This window comes from Chiloscyllium punctatum, chromosome 48, assembly GCF_047496795.1.
Source record: "Chiloscyllium punctatum isolate Juve2018m chromosome 48, sChiPun1.3, whole genome shotgun sequence".
Classification (NCBI taxonomy): Eukaryota; Metazoa; Chordata; class Chondrichthyes; order Orectolobiformes; family Hemiscylliidae; genus Chiloscyllium; species Chiloscyllium punctatum.
The window spans coordinates 43182615-43208514 of NC_092786.1; the positions used below are offsets into that span (position 1 = coordinate 43182615).

General features: G+C 42.0%; 1 protein-coding gene across 5 annotated transcripts in view; it reads left to right on the forward strand.

Annotated features, from left to right (window-relative positions):
- The window catches only part of myo5aa (myosin VAa), a 276751-nt gene that overhangs the window by 225235 nt on the left and 25616 nt on the right, over positions 1-25900 (forward strand). For 3 of the 5 annotated variants that reach the window (XM_072565069.1, XM_072565071.1, XM_072565070.1), the window contains exons 21-30: positions 1661-1900; positions 4227-4475; positions 4831-4924; positions 6348-6493; positions 7480-7605; positions 10235-10378; positions 11560-11619; positions 13120-13347; positions 14942-15042; positions 23930-24007. In XM_072565069.1, coding sequence (XP_072421170.1) covers positions 1661-1900; positions 4227-4475; positions 4831-4924; positions 6348-6493; positions 7480-7605; positions 10235-10378; positions 11560-11619; positions 13120-13347; positions 14942-15042; positions 23930-24007 — 1466 coding nt within the window. The remainder of the gene's footprint in view (positions 1-1660; positions 1901-4226; positions 4476-4830; positions 4925-6347; positions 6494-7479; positions 7606-10234; positions 10379-11559; positions 11620-13119; positions 13348-14941; positions 15043-23929; positions 24008-25900) is intronic. The other 2 variants (XM_072565072.1, XM_072565073.1) reach the window with 1 other exon arrangement.

Genomic DNA, 25900 nt, shown 5'->3' on the forward strand with positions numbered 1-25900 from the left:
GAGGAAACCCAAGCAGACACTGGGAGAATGTGCAAACTCCACACAGACAGTCACCCCAGGCTGGAATCGAATCTGGGTCCCTGGTGCTGTGAGGCAGCAGTGCTATGCTTTGGAGGTTTACAGCATGTCCAGAAAGAACAGCCAAGAGTTGAGTGTATACAACTTCACTAATGATGTGCCGATATAATTACTCCCTCGCTATAGCATGCATAAATATTACACAGGAACCACATCAATATTGTATTCGTTGTTATACATTCAAGTGTTAAAATGAAGGTTGATAGTATTGATACATTTTCCAGACATGGCATTGTCATTTGGTAACAAGTGGAGTAAATCTCTCTCCCGTGTGCCCCAGTGTTCCACTTCAGCCTGAACCTCAAATACAGACACAAAGTACAATGTTGCCAGTTTATCATTTCTCCCATCAGCCATCCCCCATGATTATTCGTGGCCTGTGAGTAAGAATGCCAGTTTGTACGGTGTGGCCATGTTGATGCTATAGAGCATCTTTACTGAAGAGCCCAGCAATCAGACACGGGTGCTAACGGCCACTGTGTAAACCCTGCGAAGTCTTTTACTGACCTGGCTATTGTTTTGTGTATTGGATCAAGTAGTGAGCATGGTGAAGACTGAGATCTATAAAGAGAAATGAACCCTTGTGAATGCTTGGGGTGCAAAACTAAGAGGGCATGTGTGATAAGCGACAGTAGAGTTGCCCCATAGTTGGCCAGTAATGACTTCATTTAGACTCTAAAAAATAAATTTTAAAATACGTTTGGATTCTCCCCTCCACTACAGATGGACAGACAGGCAGACAGACCCACACAGACAGACATATGCAGACACACACATGAATAATCCTAAATTAACGATGAACTGTATATGCCTTCCAGTTAATGTGGGACACAATTATATCTCAATTGCTTCCAATTATGATCAGATGAGCAGTGTTGTAGAAGCAACAATTGTAGTGATGAATTCTTTCTGAAATTGTGCATTTATCATTCAGATATTTGTGATCTCAGCCTGGCTCAATTGGTAGCATGCTCACCTCTCAGGTTAGAGGTTGTAGGTTCAATCTACAATTCAGCATCTGAGCAACAGCCTAATACATCAAAGCAATGATAAGGTTGAGCTGCCCTGTTAGAGACAATGTCTTTTTTTTAAATGATCCAAAGCGAAATAACATGGCACTGTTCACAAATACAATGTCCCCTCTGTATTGCAACTGGTATCATCTTCACATGGCCATGACTGACGGGAGGTGAACTGCTCGTTTGTCGTACAGTGCGCTGTGAATAAATTGGCTGCTGCAATTGCTGTTGCAACTGCATCTCGAAAGTAATTCCTTGGACTCAAAGACCAATCTGTGGAGGGAATCCAGAAACGCAACTTTCAAGATGGTTTATTCATTCAAGGATCAGATCCAATGCCAGTACCTTGTCAGAATCATTTAAGCGGCATTTGGATAGGTACATGGATGGGTGCTTAATCTAGGATAGAAGTTCGGCACAACATTGTGGGCCGAAGAGCCTGTTCTGTGCTGTATTGTTCTATGTTCTATGTTCTACCTTGTCCTAAAGGCAGGCAATATAAAGCTTTTTCTAATACCGTTTAAATCTTTAAACGTTTATTTGTTGTTTGAAAATGCAAATAGATCCTCCGGGAACAGAAAGCTACCATCCTTCAGAAGCACGTACGTGGCTGGATGGCGAAACTCAAATACAGGAGGATCCAGCATGCCATCGTCTACCTACAGTGTTGCTACCGCCGCATGATGGCAAAGCGGGAGCTGAAGAAACTGAAGATTGAAGCAAGGTCTGTAGAGCACTACAAGACCCTCAACATTGGCATGGAGAACAAGATTGTGCAGCTCCAGTGCAAAGTCAACAACCAGGTAACCCTCATACCTCTCCACTCCTTTAGAGGTTTCCTCTGGTGGACCAATGGACATTACTGTCATCAGTTGTATACTTCCTCATTCTGATTCTTCAACTCCATGCACTGTAGTGTCAGTCTGTAGCTGAACATTGAGCATTTCCCACTGTATTGTACAATCTGTACTGTAGGTTGCTAGATCCCTTCTGCACCAGAAAACCGTTCTGTGCACATGCACACATTTCCCTGTTTCGTTTCCTCTGCTGGAATCTTATTCCATGCCGTTGTTCCTTATACAGTCCTACCTAAGTACAAGTTATTGTTGCTGAGTTAACCCAACCTTATCGAACACTGGCTGCTGGAGAGTTACTACAAACATTGCTAGCACTGACCTCTGCTGGAAGTATCTGGATTCCGGATGAGGATGGACTCAGTCTTGATTGTGACGTTGTTCACTTTTTGAGTGTCAATGTTAAAGCTCGTTGATTTTTTAAAAAAAAAGGCCATGAGAGCAGAGATACAGAAAGAGTGCTTGCAGTTGGTGGGAGCTTAATCTATTAATGGAATTGATATTTCTAGAAGATGAGAGAAGAAAATTGGAGAGTTGAGGGAGTGTAAGATAGTGGATATATATTTTAGCAGGCAGTATATTGCCTTTTATTGCTATAACCCACCAACAAATCACCCACTCCTCCAATGATGCAATTACCAAATTAACAAATCACCTACCCTATCAATGATTCAATTAACAAATTACAAGAACTGCCCACTAGAGGCAGTGTGACAGTGATTAAAAAGAGAACAAAAAAGTTGGGAAGCAAGAGGAGGAGCTAAATCCAAGTAATGTTCGAGGAGGTAATGCATCACACATCCTGTGGTGCCCACCTCTTTCTCTAAGTGCCTTGAGGATATTGGTGGACACCATCTGCTCCCCCTCCAAAGATATCCAGGCATAAAGGTAGCCACAAGAAAGGGGCACGTGATCAGGGCACCACCATCCCCTCCCTGCTGCCTGCCCTGTTGATGGCAACTTTAGCCATGTCTGAGTCCAGGCCTACAGAGCACCCACTTTGCACCAATTGCCCACAGATCAGGGGCATGGGGTTGAAGTGCAACCAAAAGCACAACCGAAGAGTCCTGGAAAAATGAAACAGAGGCTACAGTCACCCACAACAAACACACACACAGTCCATGGACAGCACAGCCAACTAAACAGTAAGGCTGGGAATACATGAAGCTTTAACATTCTATTGGGCAGGACTGAAGAGTGCAACACCACCAGTCCCCCAACACGCACGCACGCGCGCACACACACCTGCACTACAGACTCCTGATGCCAGCTCGTCTTCATTCTACTGGATTGTTGGTGCTTGTTTGGGCGATGAATACAAGGGTATTTCTTATATTGCTTCAGTGGATGTGAGCATTGATGACGGGGCAGCATTAATTGCTCATTGCTAATTGCACTCAACTGAGTGGCTTGTTGGGCCATTTCAGAGGGCAGCTGAGGGTCAGCCACATCGCTATGGGTCTGGAGGCACAGATTGACAAGACTATTTGAGGATGATAGATTTCATTCCCTGAAGTACATTAGAGCTAGAGGGGTTTTTGTACCATTATGTAATTTATTCATTGTTAATAATGAGATGGGCATTTTTAATAATTACCTTTTAGGCTCTCTCACTTCCTATGGGATTTGAACTCATGTCTTACAGCTTTGGGCCTCTGAATCAGTGTACCACCCCCACCCCCACCTTCGTACCGCCACCCCGAACCCAATGATTTGTGAAGATGGAAGTGTGGAACCCTACAGTGCAGACAGAGGCCATTTAGACCATCAAGTCTGCACTGATCCTCCAAGGAGTATCCCACCCATACCCAGACCCCCAGCTTATCCCTGCATTTATATTGTCAATTATTCTAACCTGCATTGCTTTGGACTGTGGGAGAAACACCCAGAGGAAACTCTCACAGACATGGGGAGAATGTGCAAAACTCCACACAGTCACCTGAGGTTGATATTGAACTGGGGTCCCTGGTATTGTGAGGCAGCAGTGCTAACCACTGTGCACTGTGCTTCTGTCTAACATAAACAGACTTCCATGGTAAATTATCTACATAACGTACATATGTTCAATTTTAAACAGTGTCCCATTGTTTTTTTTTCTGGCACATACAAATAGTCCAATTTGTTGAAAGCATCAATAAGCCAATTCCACAGTTTAGCTCGATTCAGAACTATGCTTCTACTCTCCAATTAATCAGATAGTGACCTTTTGGATTCTCATTGCTGTCTCACTGGGCTACTGACTCCACTAACCCTCCCTCCCTCTGTCTCAATGTAGACAAAAGAGATTAAATCGCTACTGGAGAAGTTGAGCAATTTGGAGGTCGTTTATACCAACGATACGGAGAAGCTGCGGACAGAGGTCGATCGGCTGCGTGTAAACGAAGAAAATGCCAAAGTGTCCTCCAACAAGATAACCAGCCTGTTGGAGGAGATCGCAATTCTACGGAAGGAACTCAAGGAAACGCAGGCTCAGAAAAAACACCTTGAGGAAGGAGCAGTGAAATATAAAGAGGAAACAGAACTGGTGAGAATGTCCTCCATCTCCAGTTCTTCAAGTTGTGTAGGAGCTTTAAACTATCCTTTTAGAAAAAACATCAATTTCAAATTAAATCTTGGAAGGTAATTTTTAAATTCATTATCTAAACGCTAGCATCTGTAGATGACCTAATTTGTCCAGACATTAGTTTTGAATGCCACTGCTGAATCGGTCCTGGTTTTTCCTAGTGTGAGATTAAACTATCTACGTGGCAGTCCAGGACAATGACGAAAGTTGGGATTGCGGGATTGACTGGGGAATATGAAGGTAGTCATGTGGCACTGTATTGATGGTGAAGAAAGGTAAAACAATTAAGATTGTCCTTTCATAACCTTCCTCACAGATGGTGTCTCAGCTTAAGGAGCAGAACACTTTACTGAAGAATGAGAAAGAGGATCTGAATCTTCAAATTCAGGAACAGGCCAAAGAGATAACAGGTGACACTTGCATCTCTCTGTGAGGGTGACATGCAGCCTGACCAGGCAGAGGAGCTTAAAGCTCCCAGGATCTTCATAGATTTATTGAAACTCTGTACCTTGTGGGGAGCGTCAGTGAAAAATTGTAAACGAATCATATGAGAGCATTGTGCTTTAGGAATTATTGTAATTTAAAATAAATATTGAGGACAGCATCATAAGCTTTATTTTATGACCTATGCAGCAAGATTTTCATCTTGGGAATGTCACTGCCACCTCTGACCTTGCGATTGACTGCCCCCATCATTGCTGAAGGTAGTTTGGCCCAGGATTGTGCCGGAAGTCCCAGGGTTTTTGACAACTGGCCTCCCAACAATAGCAACAAACTTTGTGTCAGAGATTCGCCAGCTACTGAGAGTATTCCCCGGCTGCTGACTTTATCCCGCAGTTTTTCACCATATCCTACAGATGTTGGGATGGGGATAGTTAGTCTCACTCTATTCATTTGAAAAAGAAAATTCACTAACTGCCAAAAAAAAGTGCATAAATCCTTTTCAATAATGGAGCAATTTTTAAACATTACTTTCTAGTGCCTGGTACATAATGTTGTTGGTCACAACACCTTGATGAGTCTGTATTTAAAAATGCATCAATTCATTAAGTAAAAGCAAAATACTGGGGATGCCGGAAATCTTGGTTTGTTTCATTAGTTTAAAAGCGATTTCAGCATAGCTAAGAAGTGATGTATTCCTGGGCTATTGCCAGTTGTTTTCTTGAACTGGCTGCTTTATGGGGTGTGAAGGTCCTTCAGCAATCAGCCTTTCACCTCTCTCAGGGCAGTGACATTTTGTGAAGGTAGAACCAAAATGTGGAGCTTACTATGTGTTGTTTGCAGCCCATTATTTGGTATCTTCAGCACCCTGCAGTAAAGCACTGTCCCACGCAATAACTCCCTGGGTGTCATGCTTTCTATCCCTCTTAGCAGTATAACATGGGGGCTCTGACAATATCAAACATGAAGTGTTGGATCCTTGAGTGGGCGGCACGGTGGCACAGTTAGCACTGCTGCCTCGCAGCGCCGGAGATCCGGGTTCAATTCCCGCCTCAGGCGACTGACTGTGTGGAGTTTGCACGTTCTCCCCGTGTCTGCGTGGGTTTCCTCCGGGTGCTCCGGTTTCCTCCCACAGTCCAAAGATGTGCAGGTCAGGTGAATTGGCCATGCTAAATTGCCCGTAGTGTTAGGTCAGGGGTAGATGTAGATGTAGGGGTATGGGTGGGTTACGCTTCGGCGGGCGCGGTGTGGACTTGTTGGGCCGAAGGGCCTGTTTCCACACTGTAAGTAATCTAATCTAATCTAATCTAATCTAATATCAATGTCACTGTATTGGAAGTAAGGTCTCTTCATCTTCTGGTTTAGTAATACTGACCTTGGATCCAATTGCAGAGTCAATGGAGAAGAGAATGGAGGAAGAGACCAAACAGCTTGAGATTGACCTCAATGATGAGAGGTCCAGGTACCAGTCTCTTCTTAATGAGTTCTGCCGATTAGAAGAACGTTACGATAACTTGAAAGAAGAAATATCTTTGGTTGTAAGTATCTTGAATATATCTTCACTCCACAAAGCCAAATTTACGTATGAGTATGACAATCAGAGCTTCACTCCCGACACGCTGTTCCTCAGCCTTGCAGTGTGACCCCTCCTTGAACAACCAGCCTCTTTGACAATGTCCCACGTTACAAACTGCTCTGGTTCCTATCTTTTGTATTCACATTTGTTCCTATAACCTTCTGAAGTAAGTAACCACATCACCATCAGTGCTTATCTCAGACATCAAGCTCTTGTCCACAGCTTCACCTACTCCCTTGATGCTTTTAACCCTGTTTTGTTTCTCTCTTCTTCCCAAACTATTTCCTGCTCCCCTTCTGTGAGATCTTCACCTGTCTGTCAATGCACCACAGAGCCCCTTCTATATAGCCAAGTCGGTATTTTTAATCAACTTGTTCAGAGAGATTATTACACAACTCCTGAGCAGGTGGGACTTGAACCCAGGCCTCCTAGCTCAGAGGTATGGACATTACCACTGCAGCAAAAGATCCTTTCTGTGTGACCAAGTATCCACTCAGTTAATGGCCTGCATCTCCATATTGTTAACCACAATTGATATACAATTAATACTCCATCTACAATCCACAAAATAATTGGTTTATTATTCACCTGTCGACACATTACATGCGTAAGTAACCAACACTTAATTTTAATCTTCATTCCCTCTTCACCGATTAGCAATCATTCTTCCTTAGTATTAGATAAGGCCACTTCTAAAAAAAAACATTATGAAATGAATTGCATTGTACACAATGTTAGCATATGTAATTGTAACTTGCATAAAAATGACGTGTATGGGTTGCACAAATAGCTTCCATTTTATTGTAATTCTACTTTTATTTCATTGGATCTACAATATTGTTTTGCATGGTTTGTAACAAAGCTCTAAAAGAATGGAATGGGTTTGATCGGATCTGCCTCTGGTTAGATTGAAGTAAGTTAACGGCGGATGTGCCCATCCATTTACAGAATGTGTTGAAGCCTGGTCACAGAAGGACAGATTCCACGCACAGTAGTAATGAATCAGAGTACACCTACAACTCCCTGCTTTCCTCTGAGCCGGGGGAAGCTGAGGATGGGACACGAAGACCAGAGGTTAGTGCCAAACCTTCCTCAACTGTTTATCCAGCGACACATAGCCCTATGTCCACCACAAATTTATACAAAGTAAATTTAAGACTGGGCAGTTCAAAGAAGTAGAATTCTATAACACTGTGTAACAGGTCTGCTGGCATCTGTGGGCAGAGAAAGGAGTTAATATTCCAGGCTCTTAATCTTTTATGAGAATTGGGAAAAGTTAGAAAGGTGATAGAGAGAGACAGGACAGTGGGAGGCAAAGTACAAAAGGGAAGTAGGTGAAAAACTGGAGAGATTAAATGACAGAGAAGGTGGAATGGTGCAAGACCAGAGGAAGTGTTAATGCAAGTATGTAAGAGACAAAGAATCTGTCTAAAGGAGGTGTGAATGGCAGCATTGTGAACAACTTCTGTAAAAAGTAAAAGAGTAAGTTGACATACTTTTTTGAAGTTTCCATCGCATATAGACAGAGTAGTCAAAAAGGTGCTTGGCATGCTTGCCTTCATTGCTCAATCCTTTGAGGATAGGTGTTGGGACGTCATGTTGAGGTTGTACAGGACATTGGTGAGGCTTCCGCTGGAATACTGTTTCCAGTTCTGGTTGCCCAGTTATAGGAAGGATATTATTAAACTAGAGAAGGCGCAGAAGAGATTCATCAGGATGTTGCCACATATGGAAGGTTTGAGTTATAAAGAAAGGCTGGGACTTTTTCCCCTGGAGTGAAGGAGATTGAGAGGTTTATTTTATAAGAGTTTATAAAATATAGAGGGTATACTTCGAGTTAATGGTAGTTGTCTTTTCCTGCGGATGGGGGATTTCAAAACTAGGCGACACATTTTTTAAGGTGAGGGGAGAGATTTAAACAAGACTTGGGGGCAAATGTTTTGCGCCAAGGGTGGTTCATGTGTTGAGTGAACTTCCTGAGGAAGTGGCGGCTGGAGGTACAATTACGGTGTTTCGAAGATATTTGAATAAGTTCATGAACAGGGAAGGTTTGGAGGGATATGGGCCAGGAGCAGGCAGGTGGGACTAGTTTAGTTTGGGATTATGGTCAGCATGGACTGTCTGGATTGAAGGGTCTGTTTTTCTGTTGTATGACTCGATGTGCAAAGAGAAAGTAAACCAATTGGAGCGGGGTGAGGCAAGGTTAAATTCTAAAATATTTGAACTCAGTCCATTATTTATCATCATTGACATTCTTCCATCTCAGTCACAACATAGAAATCAGGAAGTCCACTGGGACACAATAGCTTCCTATTGGGCACTTTGCCAAATAAATGTGGAAAATGGGAGCAGGGATAGACCACTTAGCCCTTTGAGCCTGCTCTGCCATTCAGTAGGATCACAGCTGATCTGGTATCGGAGTAGAGAATATGGTGCTGGAAAAGCACAGCAGGTCCGGCAGCATCCGAGGAACAGGAGAGTCGACGTTTTGGGCACATGCCGAAACGTCAATTCTCCTGCTCCTCAGATGCTGCCTGACAGGCTGTGCTTTTCCAGCACCACACTCTTGATTCTGATCTTCAGCATCTGCAGTCCTCACTTTCTCCTAGCTGGTCTGATATCCCTCACCTCCACTTTCTTTCCCTTTCCTCATAACACCTGATTCCCCAATTTGATTAAGAATCTATCTCTCTCAGCCTTAAATATACACAGGTCTCGCTGTTAACAAGTTCCAACCCTCTGACAGAAGATTTTTCTCTTCATCTCTGTCTTAAATGGAGCCCTTTATTCTGAGACTATTGCCTGTGGTACTAGACTATCCCATGAAGGGAGACATCCTCTCTGTATTTACCCTGTCAAGCCCCTTAAGAATCCTATCTCTTTCAGTGAGATCATCCAACTCAGTCCCCTGTTCCCACTTTCTCCCCATATTCTTTGAACCTCTTAGCCTTAGGAACTATATCTATCTCAGGAGTAACTTATTAACGGCTGAAGGCACCACTCCATAATAAGCAACTTCTGCCACCACCGGCATTCGGGGCAATTGTGAGTTGTTGGTTTTGGTGTTGGTACCTGCTATTCAATGTAAAATGCTGGAAAGCCTTCTGTAAAGAGTGTGCAATTTCCTTAGTGGAATTGGAGAAAATCATTAATGAAACGCTTACTCACGAATATAGTGTAATTCAGAATCATTACTGCACAATAAATGACCATCCAGCCCATCAAGTTATCTGCAGAGCAATTCAGTCTGTTCCATTTCACTGGAGTCTCCTCAAGGGCCCATGCAATTTCTTTTTGAAGTCAACTCTATGGTTTGAATTTCGTCAGCTGTTGAGCAACAGGTCAACAGCAAAATGTGTCTGCACAAAGTTACATGAACTTATAATTCCAAATTAACCAGTAGAAACGCTAGTGTTATCTTTAACTTAAAGCCTTAGAATATTTGCATTAATTTGATCAGTTCTAGATGACAGATTGTACAGTGGCTCCAGATAATCCACTGATCGGATTGATTTTAATTCTCTCTGACTGTTTAAACAGGAAGTAAATCTGAAGATTTGAAGTTTCAAATCCTCTCTCTATTCCTGTTCATTGACTGTTGGTAACCCTAAGTAAATTTAAGATAACTTTCATCAGTGTTGTTCCAGAGAGGGTTAAGCGGGCCGTTTGATTCCTGTGTTAATAACTGTTCTGTTTGAAATAGGACTTTCCAGAACAGAGAGGTGCTCTGGATATGTCCCTGTTCCTGAAACTTCAGAAGCGTGTGACTGAGCTGGAACAGGAGAAGCAAGCCTTACAGGAAGAACTCGATCGGAAAGAGGAACAAGCATTACGAAGCAAAGCAAAGGTAATGCCCAGCGCTAAGCCGACCATTCGGGAAATTCCGGCTGGGATCTTTCTCAGTGACTGGTCTGTAAAATTTGAACAATGACGAATCCAAATCAACGCAAGGAGGCCATTCACTCCATTATTCAAGTGCTGGCTCTTTGAAAGGGCATTGAAGGGTTATTCTAAATCCCACTCTTTTGGATGAATTTAGTGCTTTTCACATAGGATATCCAACATAGAAGTAGGTCATTTGTCCCAGTCATAGACATATTTATTTGGAATAATATCGAACTGCACATGGTCAATTTGCTTCAAGTTCAGTTAATGTCCCTCACTGTAGTTCTAGCCCTTGGTTCGGTGTAGTATTCTCTACTTTGGTTGTTCTGCGACTTTTTTTATTTGATAGGTGCAAATGCATCCCCTTTTCACAGGAAAACCGATTTGATTTTCATGCCCCTTATTATTATGTGGAACATCTCCTATATAGGAACAAAAACTGGCCATTTTTTGCCTTGAATCCCTTTGTTCCCATCGGTCAGCTAAATGATGGGCCCACCTTGGTTTCACGTGCCCGCCCTCCTCTGTATCCCTCAATATCCCGACCCAATTAAAATCCATCAGCCACAATCTTGAAAAAGGTCAATTGTCAGAGGGTCATGGGCCACCAAGGGGGGGAGAATTCTAGCTTTTCCTTTAGCCGATGTGTGGCAGAGTGCTTCCTGATTCGGGGTGCCCATAACTGAGCACTCTCCAAGTGGGTTCTGAATGAGGTGTTGGCACAGTTGAGCTGACATCTCCTCTCACTGTCGCCCTTTGGTTGGAGCTCCCATAAGCCTCATTCGTTGAGGTGAGAGTTCAGATTGTAGTCGCAGCCTTATGATATTAGGTGTCATTGCCATCCAGTCAAATGGCAGAGAGTGGGATCCAAGCAAGGTATGTTCTGGAGACTTTGACCATTGTAGAATTAATAGATGTCCCTTTAGGTCCAATTGAACGTGGATTTGAGGGAGGGGTTTAGTTTCTGGAACACTGCAAATGGACTTCCATAGACTATCTTTGACCTGTGCCCTTGCAATATTTCAGCATTGAATCTTGGAAGGGTAATGAGATTGAAGAAATCTAGATCTCATTTGTGAAGTTGTGGCATGATGCTTCCTTCTACCTCAGACAGCTAATGCGTCTTGTTTGTTCTGTGTCCAGGAAGTGGAAGATCAACGAGTTAAAGCCAGGGGAGCTGAGCTGGAGTATGAATCCCTCAAGGTAAAGGTGCCATATGCTGCTCGATCTGTTCTTGCAGGTTCCTGTTCTTCCCTGGGCAGGGGTCTGCTGTATGATGGTGAGGGAGGGGGACACTGCCTGAAGAATTTGTCAGAAAAACTGCAACAGTACCAGTGACTCATCAATAAATGGTTCCCGTTGAAGCTACTGGTATGAGCACCAATGGACAGAAACCCTTGAGATATTTTTAACAAACCTGATAGGAAGAAATAGAACAGGAGTTGCCCATTGAGCCCCTCTAGTCTGTCCCACCATTCAACAAAGTGATGTCCCATCCACATTCTCAATTCCTGAACTCCCTTGAGGTGTTTGGGTGTTCAAAGTATCAATCAACAGAGATATTCAGCTAAAATCCAGGTATTTAGGCAGAGATTTCACATGAAGCCTCAGTACCTTACTCCCCTTGCCTATCTCTGCAATATAGAATTTAGTCAGGTCATGTTTACAACCTTCAGAAGAACAGAGTTCTTATACAGCATCGCAGTTGGCATGATATCACTCCAGAACCAAAGCCCTCACCATATGAGTGATCCCAGTGGGAATTGTAAAAGTTATATTAAATCAGTGATTTCCATCTGCAGGGATGCATTTGGAATCACTTGTCAGCAATGTTTGTGTTTTACAGCACCTAAGGGGATGCCAGAAGTTACTGTCACTTTCACCATTGTAATGACAGTAAGTGTTGGAAGCTTCAATGTTGTTACAACCCTGAGGTTGGAGCCTATATTCAGTTTGTCTGCAACGTGACCCAGCAGAGCGGAAACTCAGTGGTGTGAAAAAGATACCCAATTACTTACTGCCTGTGCCTGTGATTGGTTACTCAATCTGCTTGATGTCACTGAATGCCAGTGATCCCCTGTAATTGGCACCAAAATAAAATTAACACTGCCTTGGAGATTGCTGATCTTTGTCAGTAAATTTCTTTGAGGTCAGTGGCAGATGACAAAATCCAGGCCTTGGAATTTCTGCTTAAGTAACAGTGAGTGCAGCTTAGTGTAAATCATGGTATTTTTTCTGATCTCTTAACCATTGTGAAATAGAGACATAAATTAGAAGCCTTTCATTTTGCACTCATCAGGACTGAAACACAAGAAGACTAACTTTAGAAAGGGAACGACAATTTATATTGTTTTTCTTAATAATGAAATTATATCAAGTACAGTCGTGTGATTTAGATGTTTCGCAAGATTCATTCCAATTAGAGCAATGTTCTTCCACATAAAGTGAAAGTGTCTTTGTGGACTTCCAAGCATTCTCTACATACAGACTTGTTCACTTGTCAACACACCCACCACACTACCACAATTGGTGCTGATATAAACCCACACAATGGAGGCAAATAAGCTTGGAAGAACTGTTTCCCCGTCTGCATTAAGAGTATTAAGTCTCTGTATTCAGGAAATGGTATTACTCAACTTATATGAGTTCAGTTTTACGATGAATTTTGCATTTTTACTAGATAATCCATGTTTTATTCCACAGAGGCAAGAACTAGAGTCTGAGAATAAGAAGCTAAAGAATGAACTCAATGAACTGCACAGAGCCCTGAACGAGAAGGCTTCCCCACATGTTACTGCCCCTGGTTCTCCTGCTTACAAAGTTCTACTTGACCAGTTGACTGCATCAAGTGAAGAACTGGAGGTTCGTAAAGAGGAAGTTCTCATTCTGCGGTCCCAGTTGGTCAGTCAAAAGGAAGCAATGGCACATAAGGTAAGACTTATGTACCCCACCAAAATCAAAAAGGCCCACCAATACTTAATGATATGCATATATACTTCAATTGTTTATTTTAAGAAATTATGGGAAAAAAAATGTGCTATAGAAATGCAGTTACATTCCTTTGTCAATGCTTGGTTCATATTGCTGTTCTAGTAATGCCTTAAAGTTACTAACAAACTGTTTTGTATTCTTCCTCTCAATTCCACATGCAAACCTAGGAAAGTAAGGTAAATGCCTTTCTGTTATCTGACCAATTTGGAAAAGTATTAAGGTTTTTGAAAATGTTCAGTGTTGGGACCTGTCTGTGTAAGTGCTCTACACAGAAACACATTTTGATGGCTAAATGTTTTTACTTACTCACATTTTAGACACAGGTGCCTGGTCTTTACATCATAAAGGTACATTACAACCGGTGCTGAAAAATGTGTTGCTGGAAAAGCGCAGCAGGTCAGGCAGCATCCAAGGAACAGGAGAATCGACGTTTTGGGCATAAGCCCTTCAGGAATGAGGAATGTGTGCCAAGCAGGCTAAGATAAAAGGTAGGGAGGAGGGACTTGGGGGAGGGTTGGCCCTTGGACTCAGCACCACCTTCTTGACCTGCAATCTTCTTTCCAACCTCTCCACCCCCACCCCCACTCCGGCCTATCACCCTCACCTTAACCTCCTTCCACCTATCGCATTCCCAATGCCCCTCCCCCAAGTCCCTCCTCCCTACCTTTTATTTTAGTCTGCTTGGCACATCTTCCTCATTCCTGAAGAAGGGCTTATGCCCGAAACGTCGATTCTCCTGCTCCTTGGATGCTGCCTGACCTGCTGCGCTTTTCCAGCAACACATTTTTCAGCTCTGGTCTCCAGCATCTGCAGTCCTCACTTTCTCCACATTACAACCAGTGTCCACTATCAGTTTTCCAGACCCATTCCCCTTTTTGATGCATCACCGATCCTCTAGAAAAATGGACATAGAATATGAGAATATTTTCAATTTAAAAGCTGGAGTGAGCAAGAATTGTTGAAGAATGAGTCAAAGTACTTACTATTTTTGCTTGTTTTTAATGACCTAAAGGGAATCTGTTTGGACGCTTGGTTCACTTGGCTGGATAGCTAGTTTGTGATGCAGAGTGATGGGCTCACTTCCCATCCTGGCTAAGGTTACCATGAAGCTCCTGCCTGAGGCCTGGTGACCCTCAGGTTAAACTCACCACAGTCATCTCTCTCTCTCTAACCAGAGAGCACTGCTATGATCCTCTGGGATTATGGTGCCTTTACCTTCCTTTTGCATCATGGTACTCATTTGGAGGCTGGAAAAGAACATTTAGACCACAGAAACAGCAAATGGTCCTCAACAACTGCACGCATATGAAAGTCAACACCTTTTAAAACAGACCTAACTGTTGCCATTTAAATTTTGCATGAGCACTTTGTTGGTTCCCATCAGAAGAAATCAAGTATTAACAGTTCTAGTTCCTCTTCCCTCAGTTTGCCCTAGTCAATGCTATGATTATTTGCTGCCCATAACAAGTGTTATGTTCAACTGTGAAATCCCACAGTGAATATTGCTGGAAATCTCAATGGGTTCTTGTTTCAGGAGACGATGACAGACCCGATGGTCCTCTTGGAGGATGTACGTAAGATGAAGGATCAAGGTGAAATAACCCAAGCATACTTGGGACTTAAAGAAACCAACAGGTAATGTTGCTGGAGGGACTGGTGTAAACGTGAGTGTTAGTGTGTGTTCATTTAACATGCTCATCATTTCTGTTCTTTCATTAATCAGCACACCCTCTTCAATACTTTGTTCTGATACTTTGTCATTATACTTAGGAGCAAGGACTGCTAATATATAAAGGGGTGACTTATATTGGAACGAGATAAATGACTATGAATTATTGCAAGGATTCCATATTGTAAAGGGATCCTTATAGTGCTGTGAGATGGTGTTGAGATTTTTTTAAATTGTGTCAGAGATCTACATCATACAGGAACCGTGATCTGGCACGCAAGTTAATTTCTAATAGAGAATTTCCTGTGTAATTGTTTTTGAGCACCGGACAGATTTAATTTTTGTCATTATATTAATTTGTTCAGTTGTGTGGGGACACATTGTTTATACATTATGCTCTGATTTGATGACATAGGAGCAGGAGTAGGGCATCTGGCCCTTCCAGCCTGCTCCACCATTCAGTCAGATCATGGCTGATCTTTTCATGGACTCAGATCCACTTACCCGCCCTTTCACCATAACCCTTAATTTTTTGAACATTAAAGGAATTATCTATCTGAGCTTTAAAACCTTCAATGAGGATGCCTCAACCACTTCACTGTGAATGGAATTCCACAGATTCACAACCCTCTGGGTGAAGAATTTCCTTCTCAATTCAGTCCTAAATCTGCTCCCCCTAATTTTGGGGCTACGCCCTCTTGCCCTGCTAGTGGAAACATCCTCTTTACGTCTATCTTATTTATTCCCTTCATAATTTGATATGTTTCTATAAGATCCCCTCTCATTCTTCTCAATTCCAATGAGTATAATCCAAGTCAACCCCCTCAACTCCAGAATCAATGTACTGAACCTCCTCTATACCCCTCTCCAGTGCCAAAACATAGAACATTAAAGCGCAGAGCAGGCCCTTCAGCCCTCAATGTTGTGCTGACCTATGAACTAATATAAGCCCATCTCCCTCTTTATCCCATCATCATCCACGTGCTTATCCAAGGAAGCTGCATTTGCTACATTCTTTCTCAAGTAAGGAGATCAAAACTGCACACAGTACTCCAGGTGTGACCTCATACAGCTCCCAAAAAAGCTGCAACATATCCTCCCTGCTTTTAAACCCACTCTGTTTGGCAATGAAGGACAAACTTCCATTAGCCTTCCTAATTACCTGTTGTACCTGCAGACCAACCTTCTGCAATTCATGCACAGGGACACAGGTCCTTTTGCACAGCAGCATACTGCAATTTTTTACCATTCAAGTAATAATCCTTTTTACTGTTATTCCTACCGAAATGGATGACTTCATATTTATTAATATTGTACTCCATCGGCCAGACCTTTGCCCACTCACTTAAGCTATCTATGTCCCTTTGCAAAGTTTCACATCCTCTGCACACTCTGCTCTACCACTCGTCATAGTGACAACTGCAAAATTTGACACACTACACATGGTCCCCATCTCCAAATCATCTGTAGTTCCCAATCATTAAGATTATGCTTTAAATCTACACAGCCTACTGTCTATGTTGAATAACTATGGTCTATCCTGAGGTATATCTGTGTGTTATTTAATGCAGAAGCCTAAAAGAACTGTAAAAATTACTTTATGGATTCTAGTAACAATGTGATAAGACAGCAGCAGAATAGTACAGCACAGAAGAAGGCCATTTGGTCCATCAGGTTTATGCTAGCTGTTTTGAAAGGCAATCCATTTAAACTCGATCTATTCGCTTTGCCTGGCATTTTATTTCTTTGTCGAGTATTTATCCAGTTTTATTTGGAAAGCTATTGTTAAATCTGTTTCTAATGACTTAACAGACAGTGCATTCCAAATTCTAATCTCACAATTGACTTAAAAAATCTTTTCCTCGTACTGCCTCCAATACTGTGCAAATTCTCAATCTTGTCAGCTGTGTACTTTTACACATTGTAGAAGTGCATGTTTCTGAAACCCGAAACTACAGGACATTGGAATTCCAATACCCTCGTGGAGTTTTTTTTTTAGGCCTTTTTTTCCAAGCAACATTGAAAAAGATTGAGTTAGTGTTTCATCAATTAAGAACTGTTTTTCAGTTTTCCTCAAATGTGCAGTCAGCGGGTAGTTGCAATAGAGTGCAGTTGTGAAGCTGAAGACAACGCATTAAAATTTAAATTTGCCAAGTTTTTAAAAAACATTTATTTAAAATTTCCGTTTTTTTTTGGTCAAAATTCTTCAACTCCTTCCTGCACAGTATTGTGGGTGTACCTTTTCTTTTATTCACTCATGGGATGTGGATGTCGCTGGCTTGGCCAACATTTATTGACCATCCCTAGTTTCCCCTTGAGAAGGTGGTGGTAAGCTGTCGCCTTGAACAGCCACATCCACATGCTGTAGGTTGACCCACAATGCCCTCCAGGGTTTTGACCCAGCAACAGTGAAGGAACAGCGATATATTTTCCAGTTAGGATGGTGAGTGGCTGGAGGAGAACTTTTAGCAGGTGGCGCTCCCATGTGTCTTCTGACATCCTTCGAGATGGAAGTGGTCGTGGGTTTGGAACTTGATGTCTAAGGATCTTGGTGAACTTCCACAGTGCCTTTTGTAGATAGTGCACACTGCTGCTACTGACACCAAATGGACTGCAGTGGTTCCCTCTTGGCAATTTACTCGCACCACCTTGAAGGCAAATGCGCAATGAACAATAAATGTTGGTCCAGTCAGCAAAACCTTTGTCCCTGAATGATGATTATTTTTAAATGTGCCTGCTAAAAAGCATAACTAAAATAGAATGCAAGTAATGTTAGCCATTTTTGTGAATCCTAAGAGCAATGCATTGCAACGATAAAATGAAGTCAACAAAATATCCAGTCCCCTCAAAGAACAGCAAGGCGGCCTTTGTGTGGAACCGCAAGAGGTGGGGGAGATACTAAACAAGTATTTTGCATCAGTACTTACTGTGGAAAAGGACATGGAAGATATAGACTTTAGAGAAATAGATGGTGACATCTTGAAAAATGTCCATATTACAGAGGAGGAAGTGCTGGATGTCTTGAAGCCCATCAAAGTGGATAATACCCCAGGACCTGATCAAGTGTACCGTATGACTCTGTGGGAAGCTAGGGAAGTGATTGCTGGGCCCCTTGCTGAGATATTTGTATCATCGATAGTCACAGGTGAGGTGCCGGAAGACTGGACGTTGGCTAACATGGTGCCACTGTTTAAGAAGGGTGGTAAGGGAATGATAGACCAGTGAGCCTGACCTCAGTGGTGGGCAAGTTGTGGAGGGAATCCTGAGGGACAGGATTTACATGTATTTGGAAAGGCAAGGAATGATTAGGGATAGTCAACATGGCTTTGTGCATGGGAAATCATGTCTCACAAACTTGATTGAGTTTTTTGAAGAAGTAACAAAAAGGATTGATTTAGGGCAGACCAGTGGGCATGATCTATATGGACTTCAGTAAGGCATTCAGCAAGGTTCCCCATGGGAGACTGGTTAGCGAGGTTAGATCTCATGGAATACAGGGAGAACCAACCATTTGGATACAGAACTGGTTCAAAGGTAGAAGACAGAGGATAGTGGTGGATGGTTGTTTTTCCTGACTGGAGGCCTTTGACAAGGATTGGTATTGGGACCACTACTTTTTGTCATTTATATAAATGATTTGGATGTGAGCATAAGAGGTATAGTTAGTAAGTTTGCAGATGACACCAAAGTTGGAGGTGTAGTGGACAATAAAGAAGGTTACCTCAGATTACAATGGGATCTTGATCAGATGGGCCAATGGGCTGAGAAGTGGCAGGTGGAGTTTAATTCAGATAAATGCGAGGTGCTGCATTTTGGGAAAGCAAGTCAGAGCAAGACTTATATACTTAATGGTAAGGTCCTAGGGAGTGTTGCTGAACAAAGAGACCTTACAGCGCAGGCTCAAAACTCCTTTTAAGTGGAGTCGCAGATAGATAGGACAGTGAAGAAGGCATTTGGTATGCTTTCCTTTATTGGTCAGAGCATTGAGTATAGGAGTTGGGGGGTTAAGTTGCAGCTGTACAGGACATTGGTTAGGCCACTGTTGGAATATTGTGTGTAATTCTGGCCTCCTTCCTATTGGAAGGATTTTGTAAAACTTGAAAGCGTTCAGAAACTATTTACAAGGATGTTGCCAGGGTTGGAGAATTTGAGATATAGGGATGGGGTGACCTTATAGAGGTTTATAAAATCGTGAGGGGCATGGATAGGATAAAGAGACAAAGTGTCTTCCCTGGGGTAAGGGAGTCCAGAACTAGAGGGCATAGATTTTAAGATGAGAGGAGAAAGATGTAAAAGAGACCTAAGGGACAACTTTTTCATGCAGAGGGTGGTAGGTGTTTGGAATGAGCTGCCAGAGAAAGTGGTGGAGGCTGGTAGAATTGCAACATTTAAGAGGCATCTGGATTGGTATATGAACAGGAAAGGTTTGGAGGGATATGTGCTGGCAGGTGGGACTAGATTGGATCGGGATATCTGGTCAGCATGGATGAGTTGGACCAAAGGGTCTGTTTCCGTGCTGTATGTCATTGACTCTCTGACTTTCAGTAGATGCAAAGGGATTAGAATGATTTTAGAAATAAATTGCAATGCCAATGAAAATGGTGGTAGCAAGACATATTTGTACGTTAGGTGAAGGAAGCATCCTGTGATAACCAGTTAAATTGGTCCTCCTGATGAAAAAATGGAACCATGAATGTGAGCGTACCTGCAGATCCTGCCAAACTGGAATGAATTATTGTCATCATGATTCATGGAAGACTTTGAGTAAAGTCTTTTATTAGCTTCTGACATGGAATGTTAATTGCTCGAGAATCAGAACAGTACGTTTTTTTTTCATTCACCACCCATTACTTTGATACTAATTTGCTAACTCGTATTTGACCACACGTATTTGGTCAATCAATATCAATGGTTTCTGACAGTATTTCTAAGGTTGTGATTCTGGACATTACTGAGAAGGTGACTGATTTGATGTTGGTTGTGGAGAACATCAGGATGTGGGTATTATGGGAGTTTGCAGACAGCACTGTGATGGGTTCCCTGGAGAATTTGGAACATAGGAATAACAGTCGGCCATTCAGCCCCTCGAGCCTGTTCCACCGGTCAATGAGATCGTGACTGATCTGTGGCCTAACCACATGTATCATCCTTGGTCATATTCTTTGATACCTTTTCTTAACAAATGATGTTAAACCTGAGGTAAATAAATAAATACTGACCAAGTTCTAGTTAGCTCAAGGACTGTCAGAGCATGCCTTGTAAATATAGCTTTCTAAAACAACCCATTAAGAGACACAAATCAGTGAAACTATTTTCTCAGATGTTTTTAACCAGGGAAGTAATAGTGTATTAAGGGAGGATGCCTCGTAACAATGACACCGTGACGTAGGAAAGATTAGATCTAAATCAATGAACTGTATTTGTATCAAGGAGGACCCTGGTTCTTAGAATGCTGTTAAGAGAGTCATAGAATCATACAGCACGGAAACAGACGCTTCAGTCCAATTAGTCCATGCCAACCTACTTCCTAAACTAATTTAGTCCAATGTACCTGCATTTGGCCCATATCCCTTCAAACGGTTCCTATTCATGTAATTACCCAAATGTCTTGTAAATATTGTAACTGTACCACTATTCATCCACTATTTCCTCTGGCAATTTATTCCACACATTAACCACTCTGTGTTTAAAAAAATCTTCTCCCCTCATGTCCTTTTTAAATCTTGCTCCTCTCACCTCAAACATAAATGTGGCCCTTACTTTTGAACTCCTCCATCTTAGGGGAAAAACCTTTACTATCCACTTTGTCAATGCCCCTCACGATTTTATAAACTTCTATAAGGTCACCCCTTAACCTTCTACGCTCCAGTGAAAGAAGTCCCAGCCTGTCCAGCCTCTCTTTATAACTTAAACCCTCCATTCCCGACAACATCCTGCTAAATCTTTTCTGACCACTCTCCAGTTTGGTACTATCCTTCCTATAACAGGTGACAAGAACTACTCTCAGTACTCCAGAAGAGGCCTCACCAATGTCCTGTACAACCTCAGCATGTCAACCCAACTCCTTTACTTATCGATCTGAGCAATGACAGAAGTGTGCTAACCACCTTCTTAACCACCCTATGTACCCGTGATGCAAATTTCAAAGAATTATGTACCTGAACTTGCTGTTGGACAACAGATCCAGAGTCCCACCTTTAAATTGTATAGGTCCTACTCTTGTTTGTTTTCCCAAAATGCAATACCTTGCATTTATTCAAATTAAATTCTATCTGCCACTCCTCAGCCCATTGACCCCAATTGATCAAGATTCTGTTGTACTCTTAGATAATCTTCTTCACTGTCCACTATACCACCAATTTTTGTGTCATCCGCAAACTTTCTAACCGTGCATCCTATATTCTCATCCAAATCACTTATGTAAATGACCAACAGAAGAGGGCCCAGCACCAATCCTTGCGGCACACTGCTAGTCACAGGCCTCCGGTCTGAGAAACAACCCTCCAACACTACCTTCTGTCTCCTACCATCAAGCCAATTTTGTATCCAATTGGCAAGCTCACCACGTAATCTAGCTTTACTAATTGGCTTATCATTTGGCACCTTGTCAAAAGCTCTATCAAAGTCCAAGTAAACAATGTCTACCGCTTTTCTCTTATCAATCTTTTTGGTTACTTCCTCAAAAAGCTCCAAGTTTGTGAGACACTATTTCCCTTGCACAAAGCCTTGCTGACTATCCCTAATCAATCCTTGCCTCTCCAAATGCATGTATATCCTAAATTTCAGAATCACCTCTAACAACCTATCCACCACCAAAGTCAGACTCTCTGGTCTGTAAGTTCCCAAGCTTCTCCTTACAGCCTTTCTTAACTAAAGGCACATTAGCCACCCTCCAGTCCTCCAGCACCTTACCTGTGATTATAGATGATGCAAATATTTCTGCTAAGGGCCCCACAAACCTCCCTAATTTCCCACAACGTCCTGGGATCAGGTGCTGGAGATTTATCCATGTTTAGCTCAGTAATGGGATTGGAAGCACTGGGAACTGTTATGAGGGGGGCAGAAAATATGCCACTTCCACAATGTAGCAAAATTGGATCATTGGAATAAGTCTCACCAATTTGTCTGTAGTTCTGTGCAGGTCTTTTGCCCATAAGTCATTGTACGAGATTGTGAACATAGGTAGGAGTTTGTTTGATCAGTATGTGAATAAAAACCTGATAACTTAAGTTGTGACTTATACAAATGGTATGTGACTTAGCCAAAGGCGTGCCTCAAAACTATAATTATCTTTTAGTTAAAATTTTTCAAAATGTTTCCTTGGGTGAGAAAGATGAAGTCAAGCTGGTGTTACTGCTTCTGAACACTTCCTGGCAGTGCAGGGGTCTGGATTTTGGGTGAAGCCAGCATTGTGTTTATCCATGATATAGCCTCCAAAGTCAAGTATCTTGTTGACACTTGGTGTCAAGGCGCATGTGTGTGAATTGTCACTTGGATCCAGCATCAGAAGCTGCTTTATATAGGAAGGGGATATAATCCTTTAGAAGAGAAAATGAGAAGGGAAAAGAAAGTATTAAACAAGTATGTTCCTATTTCACTGGAGATTTACAAAAGATCAATCTCCCTTTTCAGATGAGCCATAATTAACTCCTTTTTGAGATCTGAAAAATAACCTTCCTTTCACCACAGCATTTGGTGTAAATTATTGATTAATTGACTGATTTCCATTCATTGTTAACTAAAAGAGCTGATGAGTCATCTAGACTTGAAATGTTAGCTTGCTCGCTCTCCACAGATGCTGACCCACTGTGATCTCCAGAATTTTTGAGTTTCAAAACAGATTCCAGCAGCTGCAGTAATTTCCTCCTACATTGCGGATGTTATTAAGTTGGATGAGACCTTGAGCCTGAAATTCCAGGGTTCCCTGGTGAAAGTGCAGCATTCAATGAATTCTGACCACCTGCAGTCTACATTGACCGCATCCTGGACCATAGGATGGGACAGGATCATTCCCAGGGTTTGGGCATGTGCCCAGCAGAGGTGCCAGTTCCATTGTGACAGCAAATATCAAAGTTGCTATTTGGAAACTGATCTGAAGGAAAAAGGGACCTTTTAGCTCCCTGCTGTTAAGAGAGCAAACTTCTGACTTTTGAAAACTCATTATTTTTTGTTTGCGGGGATCTAACCTTGCCCTTGAATAACACCAATGTTTCTGATGAACCATTTTGGGGTACACTGTGGAAAATCCCAGGAATGCAACCCCTGCACATCCCAAACTGGATTCACCATGACCCCTTTCTCCCTCACTCTCCACCCCCCCCCCCCCCCCCCCCCCACTAGTGCATGAACTGGGAATAGCAGTGTTGCTTTCTGTAAAAGGTAGATGACCATTGAATTTTGCTTCAACTTGTCACAATGCAAGGATCTTCAGCATTGTATTAAACAAAACACTGTTCGAATGATTGAACGCATGTCTTCAGTAGCCACCATAGCAATTATTTATTTTGTTATTTCTAGACAATAACATGTTTCTGTTTTGCTCATTCTCCTTGTCTGTTTTTGTCTGATTGTCTTGGAAGCACTTTTTTGCAAAAATGTTAACAACTGCAGAAATGTAACTTGCTGGTTGTACGTTATTAATATGCAAAATTTTGATTTCAAAAGCAGAATGAAATGTGAAATTAATGTGAGATGGTTATAAGTCAATGTTTTATGACTGTAGTCTCATCCAGTCTGAATGTATCTCCCTCTTGTATGTTGCCATCATTTGTGAGCCTTGTCATTAACATTTCATACTCATTCCCATCACTTGTCCCTTCTTTTTCCCTGTTTGCGAATTTGTGCTCATGGAAGACCAACACAGGATTGCCATTTGCTGAATGAGGATGGAGAGCTCTGGATGGCCTACCAAGGGTTAAAACAAACCAACAGGTTACCACATTTATGCCGAGGGCCTTTCTACATTTGCACTTTGTCACTAACCAACCATTGTTGCTGTGCACTTACCTTATAGAAATATGCTTTGGCATGTTTTACTGTCATGTCTTAATGTTATGGTGAAAACTACTCAAACTTGTAGATGTAGACTTACTGTGTTAACAAAACCTAAGGTAGAATTTGCTGTTTAAGAGAAAATCTCGCAAGTGGATGGTGAATTCTAATGGAACTTTTTAATAGCTGCTGTACAATATCTTCAAAGTAGTTTTTATGCACATCTTCTGCTTGACGGCCAAATAATCCTTTTTAACAGCTATGTACTGCTAATCCGAGAATAACAATGGTAAAGAAGTTACTGTGAAATGTAACATGGTGGTGGCAGCTCTTAAAACCTTAGAGCATGTGACAGACAGTCCCTTTCTTAAATCAAGAGTGATGAAACAAAAATCAGTTGGTACAGAGTTAATTATGATCTAACGGATTGAATGCTGAGGAGCATGCAATGCAGTTTATGAACAGCATCAAAATCTCACCCAGACTGCTGGCCCTCTGTGAAAAGAGGCAATCTGAACTCTGTTTCTAATGACCCCAGCACAAAATTATAGTTAATTACCAGTCCAACTCAGACTCACCACAAGATTAAATAGAGTAAAGGGAGCTTTGCTCTATAGCTGGTGGCAATATAACTCAATATTTTGTTTGTTGCACTGAAGAAGTTCCTCAGTGCTGGCATCCTATATTCTGATGTGTGTAAAATGTAATTGAGAAAAAATAAATCCAGGTATGAATTTTCTCATTAAAGGAGGACAGCATTCATGTAGTTTTCAAACTCATTCTTTCCAGTAGAAGAAGCATCTACACAAAGGCAATTAACCCGGGAACTTCTAATACTGAACTCTTTGGGAAATGCATTAGTAACCTGTCACTATTGCCATGTTCATGACTCTTTAAAGCCAGATCCACAAGGCGTGGTCTTCAATATGCATCCAGCAGCTAGTTTTTGTAGCTGTTAGTGTGAATGTCATATTTTTGCTTTATTTGTTTAAACCTTCACAAAGCGTTACTTAAGAAGCTATAGAAATTGAGAGGTCATGCTGCGGTTAGGCAACTTTTGAAGTACTGCATTCAGTTCTGGTCTCCCTGCTGTAGGAAGGATGCTGTGAAACGTGAAAGGGTTCAGAAGAGACTGACAAGGATCGTGCCAGGGTTGGTGGGTTTGCGCTAAGGAAAAGGCTGAATAGGTTGGGGCTGTTTTCCCTGAAGCAGTGAAAACTGAGGGATGACGTCATAGAAGTTTATAAAATCATGAGGAGCATAGATAGGGTAAATAGACAAGGTCTTCTCCCTGGGGTGGGGGAGTCCAAAACTAGAGGTCATAGGTTTAAGGGGAGAGGGGAAAGAGTTAAAAGGGGCTTAAGAGGAAGTCTTTTCACAGAGGGTGGTGCGTGGAATGAGCTACCAGAAAGAGTGGTGGAGGCTGGTACAGTGACAGCAGTTAAAAGACATATGGATGGATATATGAATAGAAAGGGTTTTGAGCGAATTGGGCCAAATGCTGGCAAATGGGATTAGATTAATTGAGGATATCTCGTCAACATGGACGAGTTGGACCGAAGGGTCTGTTTCTATGCTATATATAGTTCTATGACTCTGACTTGACGATGAAGATTTAATATTAAAGTTCACTAGTTGGTAGGTTAAACGATGAGGATGCCTTCTACTTTCTTTCTTATTTTAAAAGAGTTTCTTGAATGTTTTCACTCCCTCACTTTCCTGTAACACACTGAAAGGTTTAAAGAATGTCATGATGTGAGTACTGCGCACAAGCACCGCTGTAACCTTGAGGGTTGACCATGTTGCATATGATTTTAGAAAGCTACAGTTGCA